The sequence below is a fragment of the Cuculus canorus genome, chromosome 1 (assembly GCF_017976375.1).
Source record: "Cuculus canorus isolate bCucCan1 chromosome 1, bCucCan1.pri, whole genome shotgun sequence".
NCBI lineage: Eukaryota > Metazoa > Chordata > Aves > Cuculiformes > Cuculidae > Cuculus > Cuculus canorus.
The window spans coordinates 209,245,637-209,268,303 of NC_071401.1; the positions used below are offsets into that span (position 1 = coordinate 209,245,637).

At 49.2% G+C, this 22,667-nt stretch overlaps 1 protein-coding gene across 1 annotated transcript; it reads left to right on the forward strand.

Moving 5' to 3' along the window:
- The first annotated feature begins 521 nt into the window (after window positions 1-521).
- On the forward strand, window positions 522-13,042 carry ATP6V1F (ATPase H+ transporting V1 subunit F). Its single transcript, XM_009563305.2, has 5 exons — window positions 522-799; window positions 1,346-2,571; window positions 5,131-5,644; window positions 5,897-7,021; window positions 8,776-13,042. The coding sequence occupies exons 1-2, from the start codon at window positions 642-644 to the stop codon at window positions 1,545-1,547; spliced, it is 360 nt and encodes a 119-aa protein (XP_009561600.1). The 5' UTR covers window positions 522-641; the 3' UTR covers window positions 1,548-2,571; window positions 5,131-5,644; window positions 5,897-7,021; window positions 8,776-13,042.
- The last annotated feature ends 9,625 nt before the right edge of the window (window positions 13,043-22,667 follow it).

The window sequence follows — 22,667 nt, forward strand, 5'->3', positions numbered from 1 at the left end:
GGGAGGTGAGGGGTCAGCAGGAGGGGGCAGAGGAGGCCCAGCCCCACAGTGAAGCACTGGGATACTTCGGGGGCTGTAGACACCAGGAGGAGGAGGTGGGGGTCCCGGAGGGTCTCAAAAAGGTCCTGGGGGATCCAGGGTAGAGCACCAGGGTGCTGGCGGGGGGGTCCTGGGAGTCCCAAGGGGTCTTGGCCCCACAGCGAAGCTCTAGGAGAATTGCGGGGCTGTGGGCACTGGGACAGGTCCCTGGGGGCGCTTTGGCAGAACCGCCGAGACCTGTACGGAACCACGGTTAAACACAAACGCCCACCCCGCATCAAGGTCATCGCGCCCTGCGCATGCGCACGGGAGAGCGAGGGCAGGGTCCCGCGGGCGGAGCTAGCGCAGCAGCAACGGCGGGGATTGGTGGATCCGGGGCGGTGGGGCGGGTCAGCGCAGGAACAGTGGTGTGGATTGGCGGAGCCGGGGCGGAAGGGGCGTGTCCTGGGAAGGGTGTGGGCAGCGCAAGAGCAGCGGAAGGGATTGGTGGAGTCGGGGGGCGGGGCCGGTAGGGAGCGGGTCCTGACCGGCGGCAGCGGAGACCGTACCGGTCTCGGCAGGTCTCGTGCGGTCTCGGTCGCGATAGCCGGGCGCCTGTCGCGATGTCGGGCCGCGGGAAGCTCCTGGCGGTGCTGGGGGACGAAGACACGGTGACCGGGTTCCTGCTGGGCGGTGTTGGGGAGCTGGACAAGCACCGTCGGCCCAACTTCCTGGTGGTGGAGAAGGAGACGAGCCTGGCCGAGATCGAGGAGGCCTTCCGGTGTGTGTGGGCACTCGGGGGGCCGAAGAGGCCTTCGGGGGAAGGGGGCGGGCGGGGAAGCTCCCAAGGGTCTCGAGGGTCAGGGGTTCGCGGGGTGACGGAGGGATCTTGGGCGTGGGGTAGCGAGATCAAGGAAGCCTTCGGGTGGTGGTGGGGGGCATGGGGTGAGGGCGGAGGTCTCGGAGCAGGGGGCAGAGGGGACGACATCACTGAGGGTGTCCAGTGAGGGTGGAGGGGAGAAAATTGGGGATCCCTGGGGGGTAGTCCGGAACAAAGTGGTGATGGGTTCCCCGGGGGACCCTGGGCCGGGAGGGGGGGTAGTCCCATGAGGTCCCTGTACCAGGAGTCCGAGAAGCGGTCCAGGGGGTCCTGCGCTGGGGATCCTGGTGGGAAGGAGTCCCATGGCATCCCTGTGCTAGTGGTTCGGGAGGGTCTGGAGCAAGGTTGGACGTCTCGATGGCTCCCTGTGCCGGGGATCCTTGGGGTGGGGTCCCAGAGGGTCCCAGGGGGGCCAATGTCCCCTTGTTCCAGTGCCCTGTCCTGCAGGAGCTTCCTGGCACGTGAGGACATCGGGATCATCCTGATCAGCCAGTGCTTGGCGGAGCTGATCCGGCACGCCGTGGAGGCACACTCCCGCCCGCTGCCTGCTGTGCTGGAGATCCCCTCCAAGGAGCACCCGTACGACCCCACCAAGGACTCCGTCCTGCGCCGTGCCCGTGGACTCTTTGCCCCTGATGACCTCCGCTAGGGCCAAAACCGTCTAGGGGTCCCTGGCCCACACAGGGTCCGCATCCTATCCTAGGGGTCTCCATCCTGCCCCAGGGTGGTTCTGCAAGGTCCCCATCCTAAGGAGTTCTCATTCCACCCCAGAGATCCCCATCCCAAGGAGTCCTCATCCCATTCCAGGGGGTCCCCATCCCACTCTGTGGTGATGCTGCAAGGTCCACATTCCATCCCATCCTAAGGGGTCCTCATCCAACCCCAGAAATCCCAATCCCATCCCAGGGGGTCCTTGGATGTCCCCATCACACCCCATGGTAATGCTGAGATGTCCCCATCTCACCCTGGGGGTCCACACTCCTTCTTAGGGTGCTGCTGGGGGTCCCCATCCTGCCCTAGAGATCCCTGTCCCATCCTAAGGGGGGTCCTTGGATGTCCCTGTCCCATCCCAGGGTGATGATGGTTGGTCCCCATCCCATCCTAGGGGATCACTGGGAGACTCCATCCCAGGGCAACGCTGGGGGGTACCAGTACCACCTTGGGTGTCCTTAAGGATCCCTGTTCCACCCTGGGGTGGTGCTGGGGGTCCCCATCCCACCCTAGAGATCACCGACCCCCCCTTAGCCCCTTCTGCCCCAGCACCCCTTCCTCCATGGCCCCGTGATGTTCACTCAGTGCTGCTTGCTCAGCGGGCCGTGACAGGAAGTGACTGTGACCAATCCTGCCGGGGCCTGAGCCAGCACCAGCCCTGCTGGACCCTGCCCCTCAGTGCTGTTACTGCCCAGCATGGGCAGAGGGGAGCCCTGGGAGTACTAGGGACCCCCAAGGGCACCCCCAGGACCCAGTGCTGTGTGGCACCAGCACCACTTTCCCCTCCCCAGCAGCATCCGGGTGGGGGCACTGGTATTTATTGGGGTGTGTGTCCCTGTGTCCCCGTGTCATGTGTGTCCCCAACAGACACTGTCACCGCTGGCTGCTGCTCTCATCTGTGGGGCAGGGGCATCGAATGGGGACATGCTATGGGGCACAGAGGGACAGGAACACGCTGTAGGGTAAGGGGGGGGGGCACAGGGAAGTGCTGTTGGGCATGGGAAGGGGACATAGACATGCTCTGGGGCACGGAGGGAGGGGCAGGGACATGCTATGGGGCATGGGGGATGACAGGGACATGCTACGGAGCATGGTGCGGGGGCAGGAACACACTATGGGGCCCAAGAGGGGACAAGGACACGCTGTGGGCAGAGGTGTGGGGGAGCCCCGCTGTCATGGGGTGCTGGGTCCCGCTTTGCCGGGTTGCATGGATGGGGGTGTGTGGGCACTCAAAGTCAGAGGGGGCCGAGTTCCACGGTTTGGGGGTTCAGCTGTGGGTCGAGGCCCCCATCTTGGGGTGCTGGCATGCTCCCACGAGCGCTCCATCCGCCTCGGTCAGGGTCAGCCTGGGGGGAAGCACGGTTTTCAATGCTCCAGAGCCCATCAGCGGGTGAGGGTTGCGCGGGCAGCGCCGTGCGAACTGCTGCTCCGGCCGATTAGGTGCCCGTTCGTGCCCCGCGTGAGAACCCGGTGTGAGTGGGGCGGGGTTTCTGTGCTGCCGCCGTGTGGCCGCAGCGCGGTACTGCAGCACTCTGGGGGCGCGCGGGGGATGCATAGGCGGCTCTCTGTTGCTACCTGGTGACCGAATAGCGGGACTGCAGCCTGAAGCATGCGCACGCGCAGTGGAATGGGACAGCCCTGCTGTCTGCTGCACTGACCAAGGTGGGGCACTGCCACCTGGATTTGGCGCATGCGCAGTGGAGCCGACAGACCTGCTCTCTGCTGCCGCCAGTTGACAGAAATGCGGTACTGCAGCCTGGAGTTGGTGCATGCGCAGTGTGGCGCTCCCGCTGTCTGCGGCCGTTGGGAGGCTTCGGGGCGGCGCCGCAGCGGGTCAGCGAAGGCGCGGGTATGCGCGACTCCCTTCCCCCTTCCTCTCCCATCTCGGGCGGGGCCGCGCTTTGCTCTGAACGGTTGCATGAACAGCGCTGTGTTTCCTGCTGCTCCGGACAATTCACGGACTTTCGTTGTCCAGCCCGGGAAACCTGTAACCTTAGTGCTGCCGCCGTGTAGCCGCAGCGCGGTACTGCAGTGGGGGGCGGGGCCGAGAGCGGCGCGGGGCCGGATTTCAAAGATCAGCTGGGATCGGCCCCGCTCGGGTCTCGGCAGGAGTCACTGGGGCACCGCCTTCTGCCGGCCCTGCCCCGCCCCGCCCCGCCTGCGGCCAATGGGATCCGGGCGGGGAGGGGGAGAGAGGCAGCTCCCTGTGTCCCCCTCGTGACTCCTGTCCCTGCCCTGGGTCCCCGCGTCTCCTGTGTCCCCCGCGTTCCTCCGTGTCCTTTGACAGCCCCGTGTCCCTTGGCTCGGTTCGGCTCCGCTCGGCTTCTCTCAGCTTGGTTCGGTTCGACTTCTGCTCATTTCTGCTTCTCGTCTCCTCCGTTCCTCTCGGCTCTGTTCGGCTCCGCTCGGCTCGATTCCTCTCGGCTGCGCTCGGCTCCAGCCCCGAGCAGTACCAGCCCTCCCGGCCCCCCGCGGGCTGCATTTCAGCGTTGCGGCCACGTGGCGGCGCCAGCACCGGCACCTCAGTCCCGGGAGCCGGCCCCGAGCGGAGGCCGCGCCCCGGAGGCGCTGAGACCTGCCTCGCCTGGCCCAGGGGCGGCTCTGCGGTCGGCGGCTTGCGGCCGAGTTCTTTTTCCAGCGGGGGTCGGGCGTTGCCCGTGTCCACTGCCTGCCGGGACCTGGGGCGCGGCTGCGCAGGCACCGCTCATGCACGGCTGGAACGGGGCTGGCATCGGATGAATCAGAGGCGCTGAGAGGCGCGGCTCGAGTTCTGAGCGGGCAGTGGGAGGGAGGGCGGGCGGGAGCGGTGTGGGTGAGCGCTCTACGGCCGGCCGCGCCCCTTAGGCCCGCGCGCCCGCACTCTGTGATTGACGGCGCCGCTCCGGGCTCGCTCTCCGTGACTCGCGTTCCTCCCGGGGCTGGCTCGGGGTCAGGGACGTTCGGGGGCTTCGGTGCTGTATCTGTGCTCTGCGTGCGGCCCCGCGGGGGAAATCCCCGCTTGGGAGGGGAAAAGGGAGGGGAAAAATGGAGGAGGAAAGGCGGGGGGGGGGGGGGGGGGGGCGGGGAGAAGGAGGGGAAAGGGGTGGAAAGAAGGAGGGGAAGGGGAAGCAGAGGGAAAGTGCAGGAATGCGTGACGAGACGGACTCTAGTGAGGTGGTAAATGGAGACCTTTATTGCTCTTAGCGAGCTCCTTATATACACATTGTTATGTTGCATCTAAAACTTGGCATCGTTTGATTGATTACAAACAACTGTTCAAGCGTATAAGTTTATACTACTATTGGTTAGTTGCTACTGTCCGCACGCCTAGATCAGATGCTTACTTGGTAATTAGCTTTGCATATTTTACATGCTTTTCCCCTAAGTTATCATGATTACTACTTTTCTAACTTAACACCTCCCTCTCAGCTTCTGGGCATACAGCCGTAGCTTACGGTTGCTATCCGTTGTTTCCTCTTACCGCACCGTTCATGGTCCTTCAAGAGCGTCGTGGCCTTCATTAATATAAAATGTTTCTACAGAAAAGGAGGGGAAAAGAGGAAGAAGGAGAAGTGGAGCTTTGGAAAGCGCTTTCATATTGTCAGTATAGAGAGAATTAGGAGGGAGGTAACTTTTTTAAATCCCTTCTATAAACAGGATTTTTTGCATTTTAAACCCTTCCATGTCACAGAGTTTTAGAGCAATACAACATCTGGTTACACTTGCTACAAACCATCTCAGTTTAGAGTTTCTCTGTTTCCAGTTACACAGGATATCTCTTTAGCCTTTTCCTATGTTTTGAGGCTTAACATCTTTTTAGACTTATTTTTAGTATTTGTGTTAAAATATTTCCCGTAAAACAAATTCAGAAGGGCAGTTGGCGCATTCCTAACGTTAATTTTAGAATTCATATATCAAGTATCTTGGGGAAATGCAGACACACCTCTTAGATGTACCTTGTCCTTGCAGACCACTATGGAGTCTTCCCATCTCTCTTGTACACTGATGGTGGAAAAAGAGGGCAACTATGGTGAACTGGATGCAGTTGAAATTCAGGTGAGAGGAGAAATATTCAGCTTTGCGGCTCTGAGCGATGATGTACATGATGCTGACTCCTGGTCAGTGGTGTAGTCGTGTCATTAACTGCATCATCATTCATCGTGCGTTAGAGGTTTGTCTGTTTTCGTACTGAAACTCCGATTGTCACCTGTAACTTGACAAATGACTTTGTTAGCATCATAATGATATTCTGAGGTGGCATTAAAAATTCCTAGCGTATTGTGCATGTCTCTGTCTCTCTCCTCACAGCCAAAAAAGCCAATCTGGAGAATGTCCTTGCTACAGAAAATCTGGCAAAAGTCTCTCAGAACAGCCCGGCTTCTTCAAAGCCACACCGGAACCCCTGAAAGGCACCACCGCTGGAACCCCCAAAGATACCAGGATGGGACCCCTCCAGCTACGCCAGGAACCCCTGAAAGAACCGGGACGGGACCCCTGACACCCCAAACCATGGCGGGAGCCCCCAGAGGAGTCGGGACCCTCCAAAGCAACCGGGATGGGACCCCCCCAAAGACATGGCTTCGAGAGGCCCCAGGACCCCCCAAAGGCCCCAGGACAGGCCCCCCCCCGCCAAAAGAACCAGGATGAGACCCCCCCATCCCCGAGTGCGGGGGCAAAGGGGGGCACAGACTGGGGGCGGAGAGGGAGTGTGAGTGTTTGCATGGCTGAGTGTGCATGGTGTGTGCACGAGTGTGTGTGTGTGCATGCCTGAGTATATATGTGTGTGTGTGTCTGTGTGTGCTGTGTGTGTGTGCACGATGTGTGCAGGAATGTGTACATGAGTGTGTGCATGCCTGAGCGTACGTGTGTGCTGCCTGTGTGTGCAGGAATGCGTGTGCACGGCTCTGTATGCGCAGGGTGTGTGTGTGCACGGCTGAGTGTACGTATGTGTGTGTGCATGCAGGAATGCATGTGCGTAGCTCTGTGTGCACAGTGTGTGCAGGAATGTGTGTCTGGGGCTGTGTGTGTGCAGGGCCGAGTGTGCACGTGTGTGTGTGTGTGCAGAGCCGTGTCTGTGCAGCTTGTGTGTGCCTGCATGTGAGTGTGCAAGGTTGTGTGTGGACGTGTGTGTGTGTGCAGATGTGTATGTGCATGTGCACATCCGTGTGTCTGTGCTGGCGAAGGGACGCCCCAGGGGCTCTGGGGACACCGGGGGTGATGGGTGCTAGGGGTCCCCAATGTCCTTCCCCCTAGCTCTCCTCAGACCCCCAGCCCCCCCAAATCCCTCCTGCAGCTCCCCATGACCCCCAACCTCCCCCCCATCTCCCCCAGGTGAGGCCACGGGTGCTGAGGAAGAAGCTGGTGAAGGAGGTGGTGGTGAGGAAGAAGAGGCCGAAGGCTCCAGCCAAGGGCGCCGCAGCCCCACACCAGCCTGTGAGTACACACGTGTGAACACGCACCACATGACACATGGGTGTGAGCACACCCTGCACACACATGTGAATGTGACTGGCATGTGATTTGCATGTGATTTGTGTGTGGTTGGCATGTGACTTGCGTGTGATTGGCTTTTGCTCTGTGATTGTGTGTGGCATGAGTGGCATGTGGTTAGCATGTGAGTAGCATGTTATTGGTATGTAATTAGTGTATTACTGGCATGTGATTGGCATGTGACTGGCATGTGAATAGCGTGTGACTAGTGAGTCATGTATGCTTGGTGTGTTATTGGCTTGTGACTGGCATGTGGTTTGTGACTGGGGTGATTGGCCTGTGATTGGCGTGTGATTTGTTTGTGACAGACATGTGATTGGTGTGTGATTGGCATGTGGAGTGAGTGTCATTGGTGTGTGATTTTCATGTGTGGCGTAATTGGCATGTGACTGGCGTGTGAGCAGCGTGCGATTAACTTGTGATTGGCATGTCATTGGTGTGTACTTGAGCTATAATTGGCATGTGACTGGCATGTGACTGGTGTAATTGTGTGACTGGCATGTGATTTCTGTGTGGTTGGCATGTGACTGGTGTGTGACTGCTGTTTGGCGTATGATCGGCGTGTGTCTGGAGTGTAATTGGTGTGTGACTGGTGTGTGATTGGCATGTGACTGGTGTGTTACTGGCATGTCACTACAGTGTGCTTGGCATGTTATGTGACTGGTGTGTTGTGTGACTGGCGTGTGATTAGCATGATTCATGTTTGGCGTGTGGGTTGTGACTGGCGTGTGTGGTGTTTAATTGGCATGTAACTGGCATGTGATTGGCACATGACTGGTGTGTCATTCGTTTGTGACAGGTGTGTGATTGGCATGTGACTGACGTGTTTGGTTTGTGACTGGTGTGATTGGTGTGTGACTGGCATGTGGAGTGTGATTGGCATGTGATTCGTTTGTTATTGATGTGTGATTAGTTTGTTACTGGTGTGTGTGATTGGTGATCAGCATATGATTGGCATGTGGCTGGTGTGTGGTATGTACTTGGCATGTGATTGGGTTATGACTGGTGTGTCATTTGTGTGTGACTGGTGTGTGATTGGCGTGTGGTGTGTAATTGGCGTGTGATTGGTCTGTGATTGGCATGTGGCTGGCATGTGTTTGGTTTGTGACTGGTGTGTGACTGGTGTGTGACTGGTGTGTGACTGGCGTGTGATATGTGGTGTGTAATTGGCATGTGACTGGTGTGTGATTGGTGTGTGATTTGTGACAGGCGTGTGACTGACACGGTATTGGCATATGGCTGGCATGTGATTGGCGTGTGATTGGCATGTTACTGGCATGTGATTAGCATGTGATTGGCGTGTGGACAGCAGAGCTCCCGGCGGGGCGGGTCCTGAAGTGAGAGCTCCCATTGGCTGAGCCCCGCATCCATCAGAGAGCGGCGACCAATCAGCACCGGCAGAGCGCCGGGAGGGGCGGGGGGCGGCGGGCGGGTGCATTTCAAAGCTCGGCTCGGCTTCTCTCGGCTCTGCCCAGCCACCGTTCGCACGGCTTGGCTCTGCTCTCTGGTGCCTTTCCTCCCACTCCGTCCGCCACCGTCTGCGGCCAGTGGGATGCAGGCTGGGGCGAGGGACAGCGGCCCCCTCCCCCCCGGTGCCCCCATGAGAGCGGGGGTTGGCTCGGCGTGCGGAGGCCGGGGGAATCGCGGGGAGGGCGGCGCTTCATAGCCTTTCTTTTTATGTCTGCTTTTATTTTTAGATTCTCTATGACACTTTTATTGGACTTCGGTTTTAGCCTTTATGACTCACATAAGACATGGCTGTATGTGATGGGAAGACTGCTGCAAAAATGGCGAGAAGAGGATCAACAAGAAACAGTGGAATCCACCCTTTGGAGTTTGCTGCTCGTTTGGCTGCTGAGAAGGAGGAGTCTCTGAATTTGCTGCTGTACGAGACAGATCAAGGAAGTTTAATAAAAGTTCAGTTCTACCTAAATGGTGGGTGGGAATATGCTTGTGTAAAGCATATGGTATGTAACTGTTATCGATATGCCTCAAAGCACTGTATCTCAGCGGCTGGAACATGGGAGGAATCTTTTAATCTGTACAGGTTTTTAACAAGGATAATTGACATTTAGTGGCTTAATAACATAGATAATTTTATATAATCAAGTCTGGCTGTCTTATGTTGAACTTTCAGTAAACCATCAACATTTTATATTTAGGAATAATTTCTTATTACCCATCCTAAGTGGGATGCTGGTTTTGCTATTAAAAGGGTGGGTCTTGTTCAAAAAGCTCTGAAGGTAATAGTTGGGTTGGTTAAGTCTGTGCCACACCTGCGGTCAGCAATTGGGTACAGGTGAAGAATTTGTCTCTTAAAAGGCCTCTCGATTTAGAGGTGCGTTTGAGCCTTCTGTCATTGTTTCTTCTGTGAGTTTCAGGTAATGATTTTGCTTGTGGGTTTGCTTTTTAGTCAGAGTAAAATTGGTTTGGAATGTGGCAGAGAAGTGTTAGCAGAAACATTTGCAGTCAATGATGTCTTTCATTGTTCTTTATTATTAGAAGTAGGAATTCTTCAGCTTTTATTTTGGCTATATTGAGACACAAAGGATTTAGGTATGGCCTAAATGAGACTTCCAATGTAGTTTTAGCAATAGGTGTTACTGGTCTTCCCAGAGCTGGTTTATTTAATTTGAGTTTTGTGTCATAAGTAGTTGAAAATTATGTTTGCCCAGAATTTTTTGTAGGAATACTGAAGGAAACTGTTAGGATGCCTATATTGCTGCGTATTTTTTTTTTTTGCTTGATCTACATCAGCAGCTGAGGACTCCAGGGAGGTAAATATGAGAGCGGTTTTAAAAACTTTTCCTAGGGTAGTGTCAGTAAACTATTCACCAGTAAGGCTGTGACAACTGTGCCAGGCAAGTTATTAGAAATGGTAACAAAGAATGGAATTAAAGGGTATGGATAAGTGTGGTGTTTGTATGGGGAAATCCTACCACACGCATCTCTCATTTTTTTGATGGAAACTGCAACCATGTAAGTAAGTATGATTTGGTTGATGCTGCGCTATCTACTGTTTGTATGGTGTTTTCTTAAGAGCAGGAAGAGAAAGCTATTCCTATACACTAGCCAAAACTATGTATGGATTTTTTTGACCATGGGTATAACTGTTGAGTTCTGTGCACTTACTGAATGAGAGCATTGGCGGGGGGGTGGAATTTCTGCCCTGTTTTGTGCTTTTCTGTTGTTGTTTAACTCCTGCTCAGAACTTGAAAATGTTTTGAGTAGAGGGAACGTAAGAGATTTTAGATCTAGTGCCTATATATAAAAATATTTTTATCTCATTTTTAGAAAATGTTTTCACTTGTGTGGTGACTGTTCCAAATAGTTTTATGTAGAAAACCTTGTGTAAAAAGCAATGAATAGTGAGCTCTTGCAGGGGAGTTAAGGTTGCTCAGACAGGGTGAGTGAATCTGGTCCAGAAACACTGCGTTTTGGTCAAGTGAGGAAAGTAGAAACTGAAAGATGCTCCTCCTCACCAAGCTGTGTCCGGCTGCATGTTCCATCACGGCAGTTCTTGTGATGTGTATTCACTTCAGGAAAACAGATCATTTGGTTTACGCTTTGATCCAAATACTTTCCTCTATTGCTTTTCTGATAGTACTCTTGGGATAAAAATCTGAGTATTTTTTTCATGGTTTTTAGGCTATCTGTTTTATGTATTGCATTACATGAAATTTCAGAATGTGATGCAGAATGAAATTGCTGCAATTTTACTGTAAATATTGCTCAACCCTAACTCAGTCTCTGCTATTTCTAGAAGTTGTCCCAAAACCATGATGTGGCTTGGCACAGTTAAACACAACTGGCAATCTCTGTTCAGTAAAGGTACTTAATGTAGCTGTTGTGCAGGATGAACTGGTTTTCACCTCATGATGCAGTGAGGTTTACGCAAGTCAGCGCAGAGGCCACTGCAAGACCCATCCACGTTGTCTCTTTCCACTGGAGTCACTGTGTATTGCAATTCAGATTGAAAATGTCGTTGGTTTGGTTCTGGCTCCTGCGGTCCATTTCATGCATCCTCACATAAAATTTCCCACTGGGAGTAACTGAAACAATTGTATAACTGGAGGGAATGGATAATGCAAGCACGTTACCATGGAGCTAGGGAACACCATGTGTTAAATAGGCTCCGTTTTCCTCAGTGGGGAGAGGTGGGGAGAGTTTGCTCCTGTGCTTGACCCTTTTACTGATATGAGGCCAGAGATTATCATAAGATCAGAAAGTGACCAGCGGGAGAAGCAAGAATGATAATTAAGACCTGATATAGATCATCTGCCTACGTCTTGTGTCTTTAGTCATTGAGGAAAGGCCAATTCCAAAATTTCTGCTTGCCGGTCCATAGGAAGAGGAGTTTCTCGGTAATGATGACAGATTTTCAAGTCTGGAATTCAGTGGCTTTATTAATATCAAGTGCTTCCTTTTTCCTTAATTCAATTTTAAGGCGGAGCTTCTGGAAACCATACAAACCGTTGGGAGGGGAAGGAGCCGCCTCTCTGACCAAATATACGTGTCTGCGTGATCTAGGCATGTTTCAAACTCCTTTTCCGCTCAAGGTGCACAAAGGCTCCGTGCGTTTCATAACCTTTCTATCCCTTTTATTGTTACGGCTTTTTAGTATTTGAGCATTCGTCAGTTTGACTTAAATTGCAGGCATTAAAGGGCTTGGGCGTGAAGTTCTCTTTTGGAAGCTTACTGTAGGGCATCCCATAATCCTGAAGTGCAATACAGCTCAAAGTAATAATTATCTGAGTGCTGAATACTGTACAAAGCAATTATTCTGACAGTGCTTCCTTGTCCCTTCCTTGTCTACTGTTATTGATGTGGCTTATGATGCTGAAAGGCAGCATATGTGTGTCTTAGGCATAACTGAATACTGCTGATGACACTAAGCTGGGTGGAAGCGTGGATCTGCTGGAGGGTAGGGAGGCTCTGCAAAGGGACCTGAACAGGCTGGACAGCTGGGCTGAGGCCAATGGCATGAAGTTTAACAAGGCCAAATGCCGGGTCCTGCACTTGAGGCACAACAACCCTATGCGGTGCTACAGACTAGGAGAAGTCTGGCTAGAAAGCTGCCTAGAGGAGAAGGACCTGAAGGTGTTGGTTGACAGCCGACTGAACGTGAGCCAGCAGTGTGCCCAGGTGGCCAAGAAGGCCAATGGCATCTTGGCTTGTATCAGAAACAGCGTGACCAGCATGTCCAGGGAGGTTATTCTCTCTCTGTACTCGGCACTGGTGAGACCGCACCTTGAGTACCGTGTTCAGTTCTGGGCCCCTCACCACAAGAAGGATGTTGAGGCTCTGGAGCGTGTCCAGAGAAGAGCAACGAAGCTGGTGAGGGGGCTGGAGAACAAGTCTTACGAGGAGCGGCTGAGAGAACTGGGGTTGTTTAGCCTGGAGAAGAGGAGGCTGAGGGGGAGACCTTATGGCTCAACTACCTGAAAGGAGGTTGTGGAGAGGAGGGAGCTGGCCTCTTCTCCCAAGTGACAGGGGACAGGACAAGGGGAAATGGCCTGAAGCTCTGCCAGGGGAGGTTCAGGCTTGACATCAGAAAAAAATTTTTCATGGAAAGGGTCATTGGGCACTGGAACAGGCTGCCCAGGGAGGTGGTCGAGTCGCTTCCCTGGAGATGTTTAAGGGAGGGTGGATGAGGTGCTGAGGGGTATGGTTTAGGGAGTGTTAGGAATGGTTAGATTCGATGACCCAGTGGGTCCCTTCCAACCTAGTCATTCTATGATTTCAAGATTTCAAGACAGAAGAGGGGGGGGTGAATACGTGCACAAAACCCCTAGCACTGAAACATGAATTAAAGGTCCATCTGATTATTTCTGACCTGATGAACTGTTTTTCTGAATCAATACTCGCTCAGGGTTCAAGGTTCACAACTTGAAATATGTTAACAACTCCAATGGAAAGACAGACTCTTTGTGGTTATGCACTTCTAGTTGTATAGCATGTTTTTATAAATAAAATACTCGTGTATAACTAAATGCAGTAATGAATATGACTTTGCAATTTCAGTCATGGTATTGCTCGTTTTAAAAACTTATGTCACCACCAAATAAAATATTTTCTGTCTATATTTTCAATGTCTTTATTTTACTTCTTACTTTAACTTACTTTAAAATACACAGAAAAACCCACTGAAGCACTTATGAAAAGCAAATAAAAAGCTTATTTTGAAAGCTCTTCAAAAGAAAATCTTAACTGACTGACTTGGAAGCTTTGAAATTCATTACTGCTTTTTTTCTGATCATTACTGACATAATGAAAATAAAATAATTGAATTCATATACCGGGGGCATCAGTGAAGGATGTCACTAGAGAACTTCCTTCCTTGGTGAAGGAAACGGATTATTATCCCCTGCTAGTATTTCAAATAGGCAATGATGACTTACAGCGCAGAAAGCTGAAAGCCATCAAAAGAGACTTCAGGGCTCTAGGGAGAATGACGGAGGGCTCTGGAGCACAAGTGGTGTTTAGTTCCATCCCAACACTAAGAAATAAGGAACAGGAGGTCAAGGACAAACAGCTAATTAATGCCTGGCTCCGAGCCTGGTGTGAGGAGAGAGGCTTTGGATTCTTTGATCATGGAGTGACCCACGCACCCCTGGGCTTTCTTACTAGGGATGGGACATGCTTGCCTCCAAGGGGGACTGAAGTACTTTCTAAAAATCTAGTTAGGCTCTTAAATAGAGCTTTAAACTAGATGGGAAGGGGGAAGGGGAGGAGACCAGGCTAGTTGGGAATGAGCCTGGAAGTGGGACTCCAGCGACTGAGATTTGTTGTGCTGGAGTGGACTGCCAGTACACCACCACAGAGCAAGAGGGGGCAAGTACAGCTGTGGACCGCAAGAATGAAACTGGCACTGTGGAGTTAGTTATTCCAAGGACCAGTCAATTGGGAATGAACTCTATTCCCTTTACGAGGGCTGAAGGTTCGTCAGCCCTGCTGAAGTGCATTTACACCAATGCACACAGCATAGGCAATAAGAAGGAGGAGCTGGAAGCTGTTGTAGAGCAAGGTGACTATGATGTCGTTGCCATCACAGAAACATGGTGGGATGACTCATATAATTGGAGTACAGCTATGGGGGGGGGTATAAACTCTTCAGGCAGGACAGGAAGGGTAGGAAAGGAGGTGGGGTAGCCCTCTATGTTAAAGAATGCTTTGATACCCTTGAGCTGGACTACGGAAAGGAAGGGACTGAGTGCTCATGGGTTAAAATCAGAGGAGCCTGCAAGAAGGCAGACATTGTAATGGGAGTTTGCTACAGACCACCCAGCCAAGAAGAAGAAGCTGATGAGCTCTTCTATAAACAGCTGGGGATAGTCTCTAGATCTCTACCTCTTGTCCTCGTGGGAGACTTCAACCTTCCGGATATCTGCTGGGAGTACGATACAGCAGAAAGGAAGCAGTCTAGGAAGTTCCTGGAGTGCGTGGAAGACAACTTCCTCACACAACTGGTTAGTGAACCAACAAGGGAGGGTGCCCTCCTTGACCTGCTGTTTGTGAGTAGAGAAGCTCCTTGTGGCGGAATGTGATGGTTGGAGGACGCCTGGGACTAAGTGATCATGAGATGATAGGGTTTCAGTTCTAGGTGGGATAAAGAAGAGGATTAGCGAAACAGTCACATTAAACTTCCAGAGGGCAGACTTTGGACTGTTCAGATGGTTGGTTGGCAAAGTCCCATGGGAGACAGTCCTTCAGGGCAAGGGAGCCCACAAGGACTTTCATTAAAAACTGAAATTCTAGCAGCACAAGAGCAAGCCATCCCTGTGTTCCATAAAAGGAGCTGGCGGGGGAAAAAAACAGCTTGGTTTAGCAGGGAGATCTTGAGATGCATCAAAAAAAAGAAGGTCTATGAGCTTTGGAGGAAGGGGCAGGTGTCTTGGGTTGACTACAGGGAGGAAGTGAGATTTTGCAGGGAAAAAAATCAGGAGAAGGGCTAAGGCCCAACTAGAAATCAAACTGGCTAAGTCTGTGAAAGATGATAAAAAATCTTTCTACAAATACATTAACAAGAAAAGGAGGACTACGGAGAATATTCAGTCCCTATTGGATACAGAAGGAACAACAGTGACAGGGGATAAGGACAAGGCTGAGGTACTTAATGCCTTCTTTGCCTCAGTCTTTAATAGCAAGGAATGTTGTTCCCTCTGTGTACAAACCCAGGAGTTAGAGAAGCAGAATGAGGCTCCCATGATCCAAGAGGAGGCGGTTAGAGACTTGCTTGCCCAGCTAGACACCCACAAGTCTATGGGGCCGAATGGGATCCAACCAAGAGTATTGAAGTTGCTGGCAGATGTCCTTTCCAAAGCCCTTTCCATCATCTTCCAGCGGTCCTGGGTGACTGGGGAAGTTCCACTAGATTGGAGGCTGGCTAATGTTGTGCCCATCTACAAGAAGGGTTGCAGGGAGGATCCGGGGAACTACAGGCCTGTTAGTCTGACCTCAGTGCTGGGGAAAGTCATGGAACAGGTGACTTTGAGTGCTATCATGCAGCACATGCAAGAGAACCGGGTGATCAGCCCCAGTCAACATGGGTTTACAAAAGGCAGGTCTTGCCAAACTAACCTGATTGCCTTCTACGACAAAATGACTCGACCACTGGATGAGGGAAAGGCTGCGGATGTAGTCTTCTTGGGCTTCAGTAAAGCCTTTGACACAGTTTCTCACAGCATTCTGCTTCAGAAACTGTCTGCCTCTGGCCTGGACAGGCGCACACTCTTCTGGGTTGAAAACTGGTTGGATGGCCCAGAGAGCAGTGGTCAATGGAGTTAACTCCAGCTGGAGGCCAGTCACAAGTGGGGTTCCTCAGGGCTCAGTACTGGGTCCAGCCCTGTTCAATGTCTTTATCAATGACCTGGATGAAGGGATTGAGTACACCTTCAGCAAGTTTGCGGATGACACTAAGCTGGGTGGAAGTGTGGATCCACTGGAGGGTAGGGAGGCTCTGCAAAGGGATCTTTGTATGAAGCTGTAGTGCAACTCTTCTGACTTAGACTAACTTCAGTATGCTTTTCAGGTAATGTGATTTTTATCCCTTGGGAATATAGCAGAGTTAACTGAAAGAAGCGATTCGATAGCTCAGCAGAAGAGAAAATAGAAAGCCTTATCTTACTCTAAGCAAAGCATCCTCTGGCAGCAGAGGAAAACTTTCTCTGCAATAGCTGAGTAACTACTTGGGCAATAACATAGTCTCTCAAATACACACAGAGAAATATTTTCTTCAGTCAATTTGTGCCAAAAGATTTTTCTTTCGTAGCTTATAATTTGGATCTAAACAAAAAGATTAACAAAAAACCCTCCAGTTGCTCTGAATTTGCTTGTGATGATACATATCCTGCCTAGAAATCCACCTAGAAAATTTTGGGCAGCAGCTGTAGGGCTGGAGCAGTGCAGGTAATGATACTAAGTCATAGCTTGCAGTTTTCAATTCCTTCTCAGTCTGCTTTCCCAGCAGGAAAGGTCTCATTGGCTGCTCTTTCTCTCTTTTTTTGCTCTTTTATTTTTTTTTTCCTTTAGGTGTTAGCTGATGTACTGCTTGAACAATCTTTTGCTGCTCGTAGGCCTAAAATGTGAATGTATTATTGAATTATTTGCACATGGCACCAGGATTCAGCCTGCTATCTGAAATGAATAATTTATTTTGCTGGTATGGTGTTAAGTCCACGTACTGACTTAGTACGTGGTATCTGTACTTTTCCACTTGGCAGATTGCAAATAGGTGTAATGTTAGACTGGTCCTTGGTATCGGTGCTTTGGCTCTTGGCCCAAAGACCTATCAGTTGCTACTCTGGAGCGAAGTTGATCCTGGAACAAGTCCTAGTAGCTTGGACCAAGGACCCACTCTGTGAAGCCACCTGGATTCAGCGGTGGTATGTGTCACTGTACCAGTTGACTACTGGAGCCATATGTTTACTACTACAGATGTCACCTAGTGAAGGTTTACTCTAAGTTTGGGCTAAAGCCCATTTCTAAAGCTCCATGTCCGTTGCTAGACTTAAGAAATCTCCTAATCATTAAATACACAGTCAAACAGTTGCACGCAGGGGGACGTTCGGGCAACATATTGGTAAGGGTGGGGTAAGAATTCCTCCAGAAACAATTTTTTTTTGTTAGTGAAGGTTGAAGGAAAGCAAAAGGCTAAAGAAAGGTCAGCCAGCAGAGAAAGGAGTACATGGCCATGTACACTCTGTCCTGGTACTGGTACTCGGGGAAAATCACTCTACATTTCTGTAGCTCAGCAGACCTGCCTAAGCTTGTGAGTGCTCAGAAAAGCAGTGATACTGCACGTTGTGCTTCTGGTCATCTTCTGCTTGCTTCTTTTTGTGTAACCTGGTGTTATTAATTCTGATTTTACTGGACAAATACAAGCTATGGTTTATATTCCTTTCCCACCTGTGTATATCACCCAAAGCAGTTGTGTTGCTCAATTAATACCATTTCAAAGATTGTATTAGAGAAAATAGGCCTTCACGTCGCACCTGAAAAAATTCAAACCTGGAAATATCTTGGGTGGAAAATTTTGAATGCCACAATTGAACCCCAGCAAGCCAAATTGCAAATAGTAGTTAAAACAATTTACAAAAGCTCCTAGGAACAATCAATCGAGTTAAACCTTATTTGGGTATAACTAATGCAGAACTAAGTCCATTATTTGATCTTCTTAAGGGAGGACATGGCTTTAACAGCACCTCGTATTTTTACGAGTGATGCACAACAAACTTTGGGCAAAATTGAAAAAGCCATTACTCAGAGAAAACCCCATAGACGACTTGATGGTCATCCAATATGTATGTTTTTGTTATTCTGTGTCAGGCATTTGGTCTAATAGCACAATTAGTACCTTTTAAAAGTAAAGCTCCCCAAACTAAAAAAAAAAAAAGAAAATCCAGTAAGCAACAGACAAGCACATCACGTAGCATATAGGTGGCCTGACAATTTTTTGATCATCGATAACGCTTTCTCAGCCTGTTGGGTTAATAATGCAATGGGTTGAAACCGATTTGGACAAATTAAAAAATTATATAATGGCAGTTCTTATCTAAACAGCCATCAAAGACGATTGTAACAAGAGTAGAAATGTTTGCACAGTTAATCATGAAAGGTCAAGATCAGATAGATGAATTGAATGGGAAAGAGCCTGAAACAATAGTCATTCCAATGACAGAACGATATTTACAATGGAGTATGCAGAACAGTGTAGAATTACAAGTGGCCTTGGCGAACTTTAGTGGACAAATTAAAATTCATCATCCAGGCCATCGGTTGATAACCTTTTTGCAACAAGAATGTGTAGAGGAAAAATCTAAGTGTAATACCACACCGGTAAATGGGCTGACAGTTTTTACAGATGGGAGTGCAACACCTTATTGGCATTCCACATTCACCAATAAGTCAAGCAATTGTAGAACACTCTCATGCAACCTTAAAGTCACTTTTGCAAAAAAAAAAAAAAATGGGGAAGAAATGTTACCTCCTAGCGAAAGAATTGCAAAGGCGACTTATGTGTTGAACTTTTTACATTTAACTGGAAATAGGACTAGTCCTCCTATTGTAATCCATCACCGATCGCTAGAGTCAGGACTGAATAACCAGGACCAGCAAGTTATCAAAGTACTATACAAAGACTGGGACTCAGGTGAATAGGAAGGACCTGTTGAGCTAAAAATGACCGGAAGAGGTTATGTTTGTGTCATTACAGACAGCGGTCCAAGATAGGTTCCAGCGAAATAGGTCAGTAACAATGGATGCTTGTGTAATGTATAATTGTACCTATAACATCACTCAAAAGGGTCAGAATGTAAATGCTACTTTACCTGTGTATAGAAACGCTACAGCCTTGTGTAGTCATATCTCTCCTAAAGTATCACGCTCTTTTTCTTTTCCAGTTGCTTTGCCTGTAGAAATTTTTTGTCTGATTAATGGAGGTAAAGTGTGCAGAGGAATATTGTCAAAATTTAATTGCAGGCTATGTAGCCTTGGATGGCTTACGTTACTAACTCCCAATCTCACTATGATTTATAACAAGAAATGAAGTAAACAAAATAAATGATCTATCCATCAATTTGGGGCTGACTGTGAGACTACAGTCACCTTTCTGGGAACCTGGAGAAATTGTAGCTGCCTCAGCATTAGCTCCTGGGGTAGCAACTGCAGCAGCCTTGACAAAGCTGACAAATTTGGGATGTTGGTTGAGTAAGCAGACCAATGCTACTTCAATGGCTTTGAGTGGCTTGTTAGCTGATGTTAATAGTGTTAGGCATGTTACATTACAAAATAGAGCTGCAATAGATCTTTAGTATTAGCACGGCCATGGGTGTGAAGGTTTTGAAGGCATGTGTTGTATGGATTTGGCAGATCATTCAGAATCCATACATAAACAAATAAAAGCCTTAATTGGATGCACTCAAAGAATATAAGAAGACACGGAGTTTTTTGGTTTGGACAAGTTTTTTAGCTGGTTTAATCTCTCTGAGTGGCTTTCGGGACTGTTAAAATTTTTAATTATATTGCTTATTATAGTGATAGTTAGCGCTATTGTTTTGACATGTATTATGGGTATTTGCAAGCGGCTACTCGTTAAAGCAGCAGATTAAACATTCTTGGTACAAAAAAAAAAAAAAGGGGGGGGAATTGTTGGAGAATGGCTCAAAGAACAAGGACATGGCTCTTTAAAATTGCTACATTCAAGCAAGGCATAGGCCTGCACAATAGACCGAATGAAGGAGGACCGAGAAGCTGCACAATCATGTTGATAGTGCGAACTAACAAGGACACTGTGACCTTTACTAGTTTCATAAATAATCTTAGGGAACTAGATGAGAAACTAGCTTAAGCTGAAACCGCAAGTAGGAGGATACATGTAAAAAACTAACCCTTAGGCTTCGCCAATCAGAGTAGGACTAGTAGGCATAATTAACTCGTGCTGTATATAACTGAGCTATCTGAAGGCAATAAACAGAGCCTGCTTATAACTCATATTGAGTTGTGCACGTCTTCCTTCCTCGACAAAAACAAGGGCCTCTGAACCTCCCTCACAACATCTGCTAGCAAGTTTTTGGGTGGATCCAGACAAAACACCATCTGTTCTCTTGTCTCCCAAACCGCCAATCATGAGTGCAGCCCCGAGTATCAGCTGGTGGGGTATCAGTTTGCTTATTACAAAGTGTTAACCTCACTTTTGCGTCACTTGTAAGTCCTCTATTTCAAGGTCTGTTTCTCAGTAGTAAGCAAAAGCAAGAATTAGATTAGATCGAGATGACTTTTGTTGTGCCTCTGACATAATTCCCTAAGGTCTTGTCCTTTTCACAAAGGAGTCAGAGGAATTTTTTTGTCCCATTTTTACATCTGGGTGTTGTGTCTTGTTCTGTGTTGCGAGTCAAGCCATTTGATGTGAGTTTTGGAGGAGCTATTGATCACGGGGATAACCGAGCAGGGTTGGGCAGGAAGGAAATGCCGTTTCATCAGTGAGCAGCAGTGACTGAGGTGTGATACTAACAAGTCTCTAGATTCTAGGTTCTCTTCTCACTGCTGAAAGAGAAGGACCCCATGTTTCTCTTCTAGCCTTTCGATACCTTTCTGCAATGCAAACTGATGATATTATTTGCTCACCGTGTGATACCTGTATAGGTGACCATGTTTCTCCAAATAACTCTTTTTTGTGACTTGGCAGCTGCTGAAATTTAAATCCGGACCTCATGGCTGCTGTGGCCTACATGAGGAGACTGGCTTGGCCTGCTGCAGGTCCAGCTTTGAGCAAAGTGGTACCTGACCCTTAACCCCGTGTCCTTTGATCCATGACATTGTGACATTTTACCTATGGCCTTGTGACCCCATGACTCTGTGACTTTTGACTGACGGAGACCAGCTCACAGGGACGCCTAAATCGACAGACGGACTACCGCTCTGGTGGCAAGTAGCGACATTTTATTCTCCAACGGAGTTTTATAACTCTTCTGGTTGAGATAACATCGTACTTGTATGCACTGTTTACATACTTTATTATTATTCTTGTCGTCGGAGAAGCAGGCTCTACAAGTTCTACAAAACAAGGGTCTACGTGTCTGTCCAGAGTTCACATAACATCCTTAACTAAGTCTGCAGGTGTTCCTGGAGTGTATACATTTAGCTTGAGCCCTGGAATGGGGAGAAACACATTATACTGCCAAGAACCTCTGTGTCCGCATCCTCCCTTTCAGGAGGAGCGGCTTTAATCTCAGCACAGTTTTCTGTTATCGACCCTTTCAGGCCCCACAGAACACTGCTCTCAAGGTTTCTGGCTTCATCATTCTGCTTTTGACCCTTTCAGGCCCTCAGAATGTATAATGGTTCTCCTCATTTGACCCCTGACAAAGTGACCTAGTGACCTCTGACCCAGTGATCTAGTGACCTTTGAACTTTGACACAGTGACCTTTGACCTAGCAACATTTGAAACTTTGACCCTGAGACCTTCAACACAGTGACCCATTGACTTTTGACCCTGTGACCCTATGATCTTTTGAGTCTATGAACTTTGACCAGTAACCTTTTACCTTTTGACCCATAACCTTTGACCTTTTGACCTCATGATACAGAATACAGATTTGAGGAGGTGATTTTCCTTTAAAATTCATTTAAACAGCAATATTTAGGTCATGGCAAGTTAAGTAACCCTCATTAGACAGCAGTAGCGTTTGGTGGGTACTAGAGAATTCCTCGCTGCTCCTGCATGCTTGGAGAACTCCCTCATCTCAGCTGGCAGGAAACTGGAACAAACGTTCTCATGGCTTTAATGAATTCCTTACTAATCACACACGAATTTCAGGCTGTTAGTGTGTAACAAGGCGGAATGCCTTGATCTTTTCCTATCGCTCTTCTGCTGTTACGGTAAACTAAAGTGCGGAGAATGTACGTGCTTCTATGGCAGGGAGAGAAAAACCTCCTTCCTGTCTCAAAGACCGGCTGATTACAAATGCTTATACAAAGTTCTTGTAAATGGTGCATCTTCCTAGTGAATGTGTGCCCTTATTAAGATGAGAAGCATGTGTAATCGAAACTTATAAAAAACAATATGGTCCATGCTTTTGTCTCTAGAAGCTTGCAATTCTTTATGTCCAGTTTATTAAAGTCATGCTGTTTTTTTTTTTTTTTTTAAGCCAGTTCAATGTCTGCAGAAGCTTGGAATTCCTTGTGCACAGCTTAAATCAGGTCAGTTGTCAACTGATTACATTCCATACTGAAATGAACCTGGTTTAAGCCAGGCTTAAGAATATTCATGAGACCTTTTGTACTTTTTTTTTAACTGCCTCAATTGAAAATCTCCCTCAATGTAAATGGGTGCATTTTTCCAGTGTGGACAAGCCCCGAGAGGAATGACTGATCTCTGAGCTGGGAGAGTGGGGCAGATGATGTACATTCCAAGGGGCAAGGAAGTGAGAAAGACCAAGATTTAAAGAAATAGCTAGCACAAAGGGTCATAAAGAGCTAGATGAATAGGAAAGGGGACTGGGATGGCAAGGTACAGAGTGCAAAAAACCATAGCAATAGAGAGCAATACAGAGGGATAGGGAGACAAAGAGAGGGATGTAAGGGCAGACA

Excerpts from the sequence above, each read along its gene's own strand:
- ATP6V1F (XM_009563305.2), top strand. The coding sequence starts at position 642 with ATGTCGGGCCGCGGGAAGCTCCTGGCGGTGCTGGGGGACGAAGACACG. Across the intron at positions 800-1,345 it reads GAGATCGAGGAGGCCTTCCG|GAGCTTCCTGGCACGTGAGG; the intron begins GTGTGTGTGGGC and ends CCTGTCCTGCAG.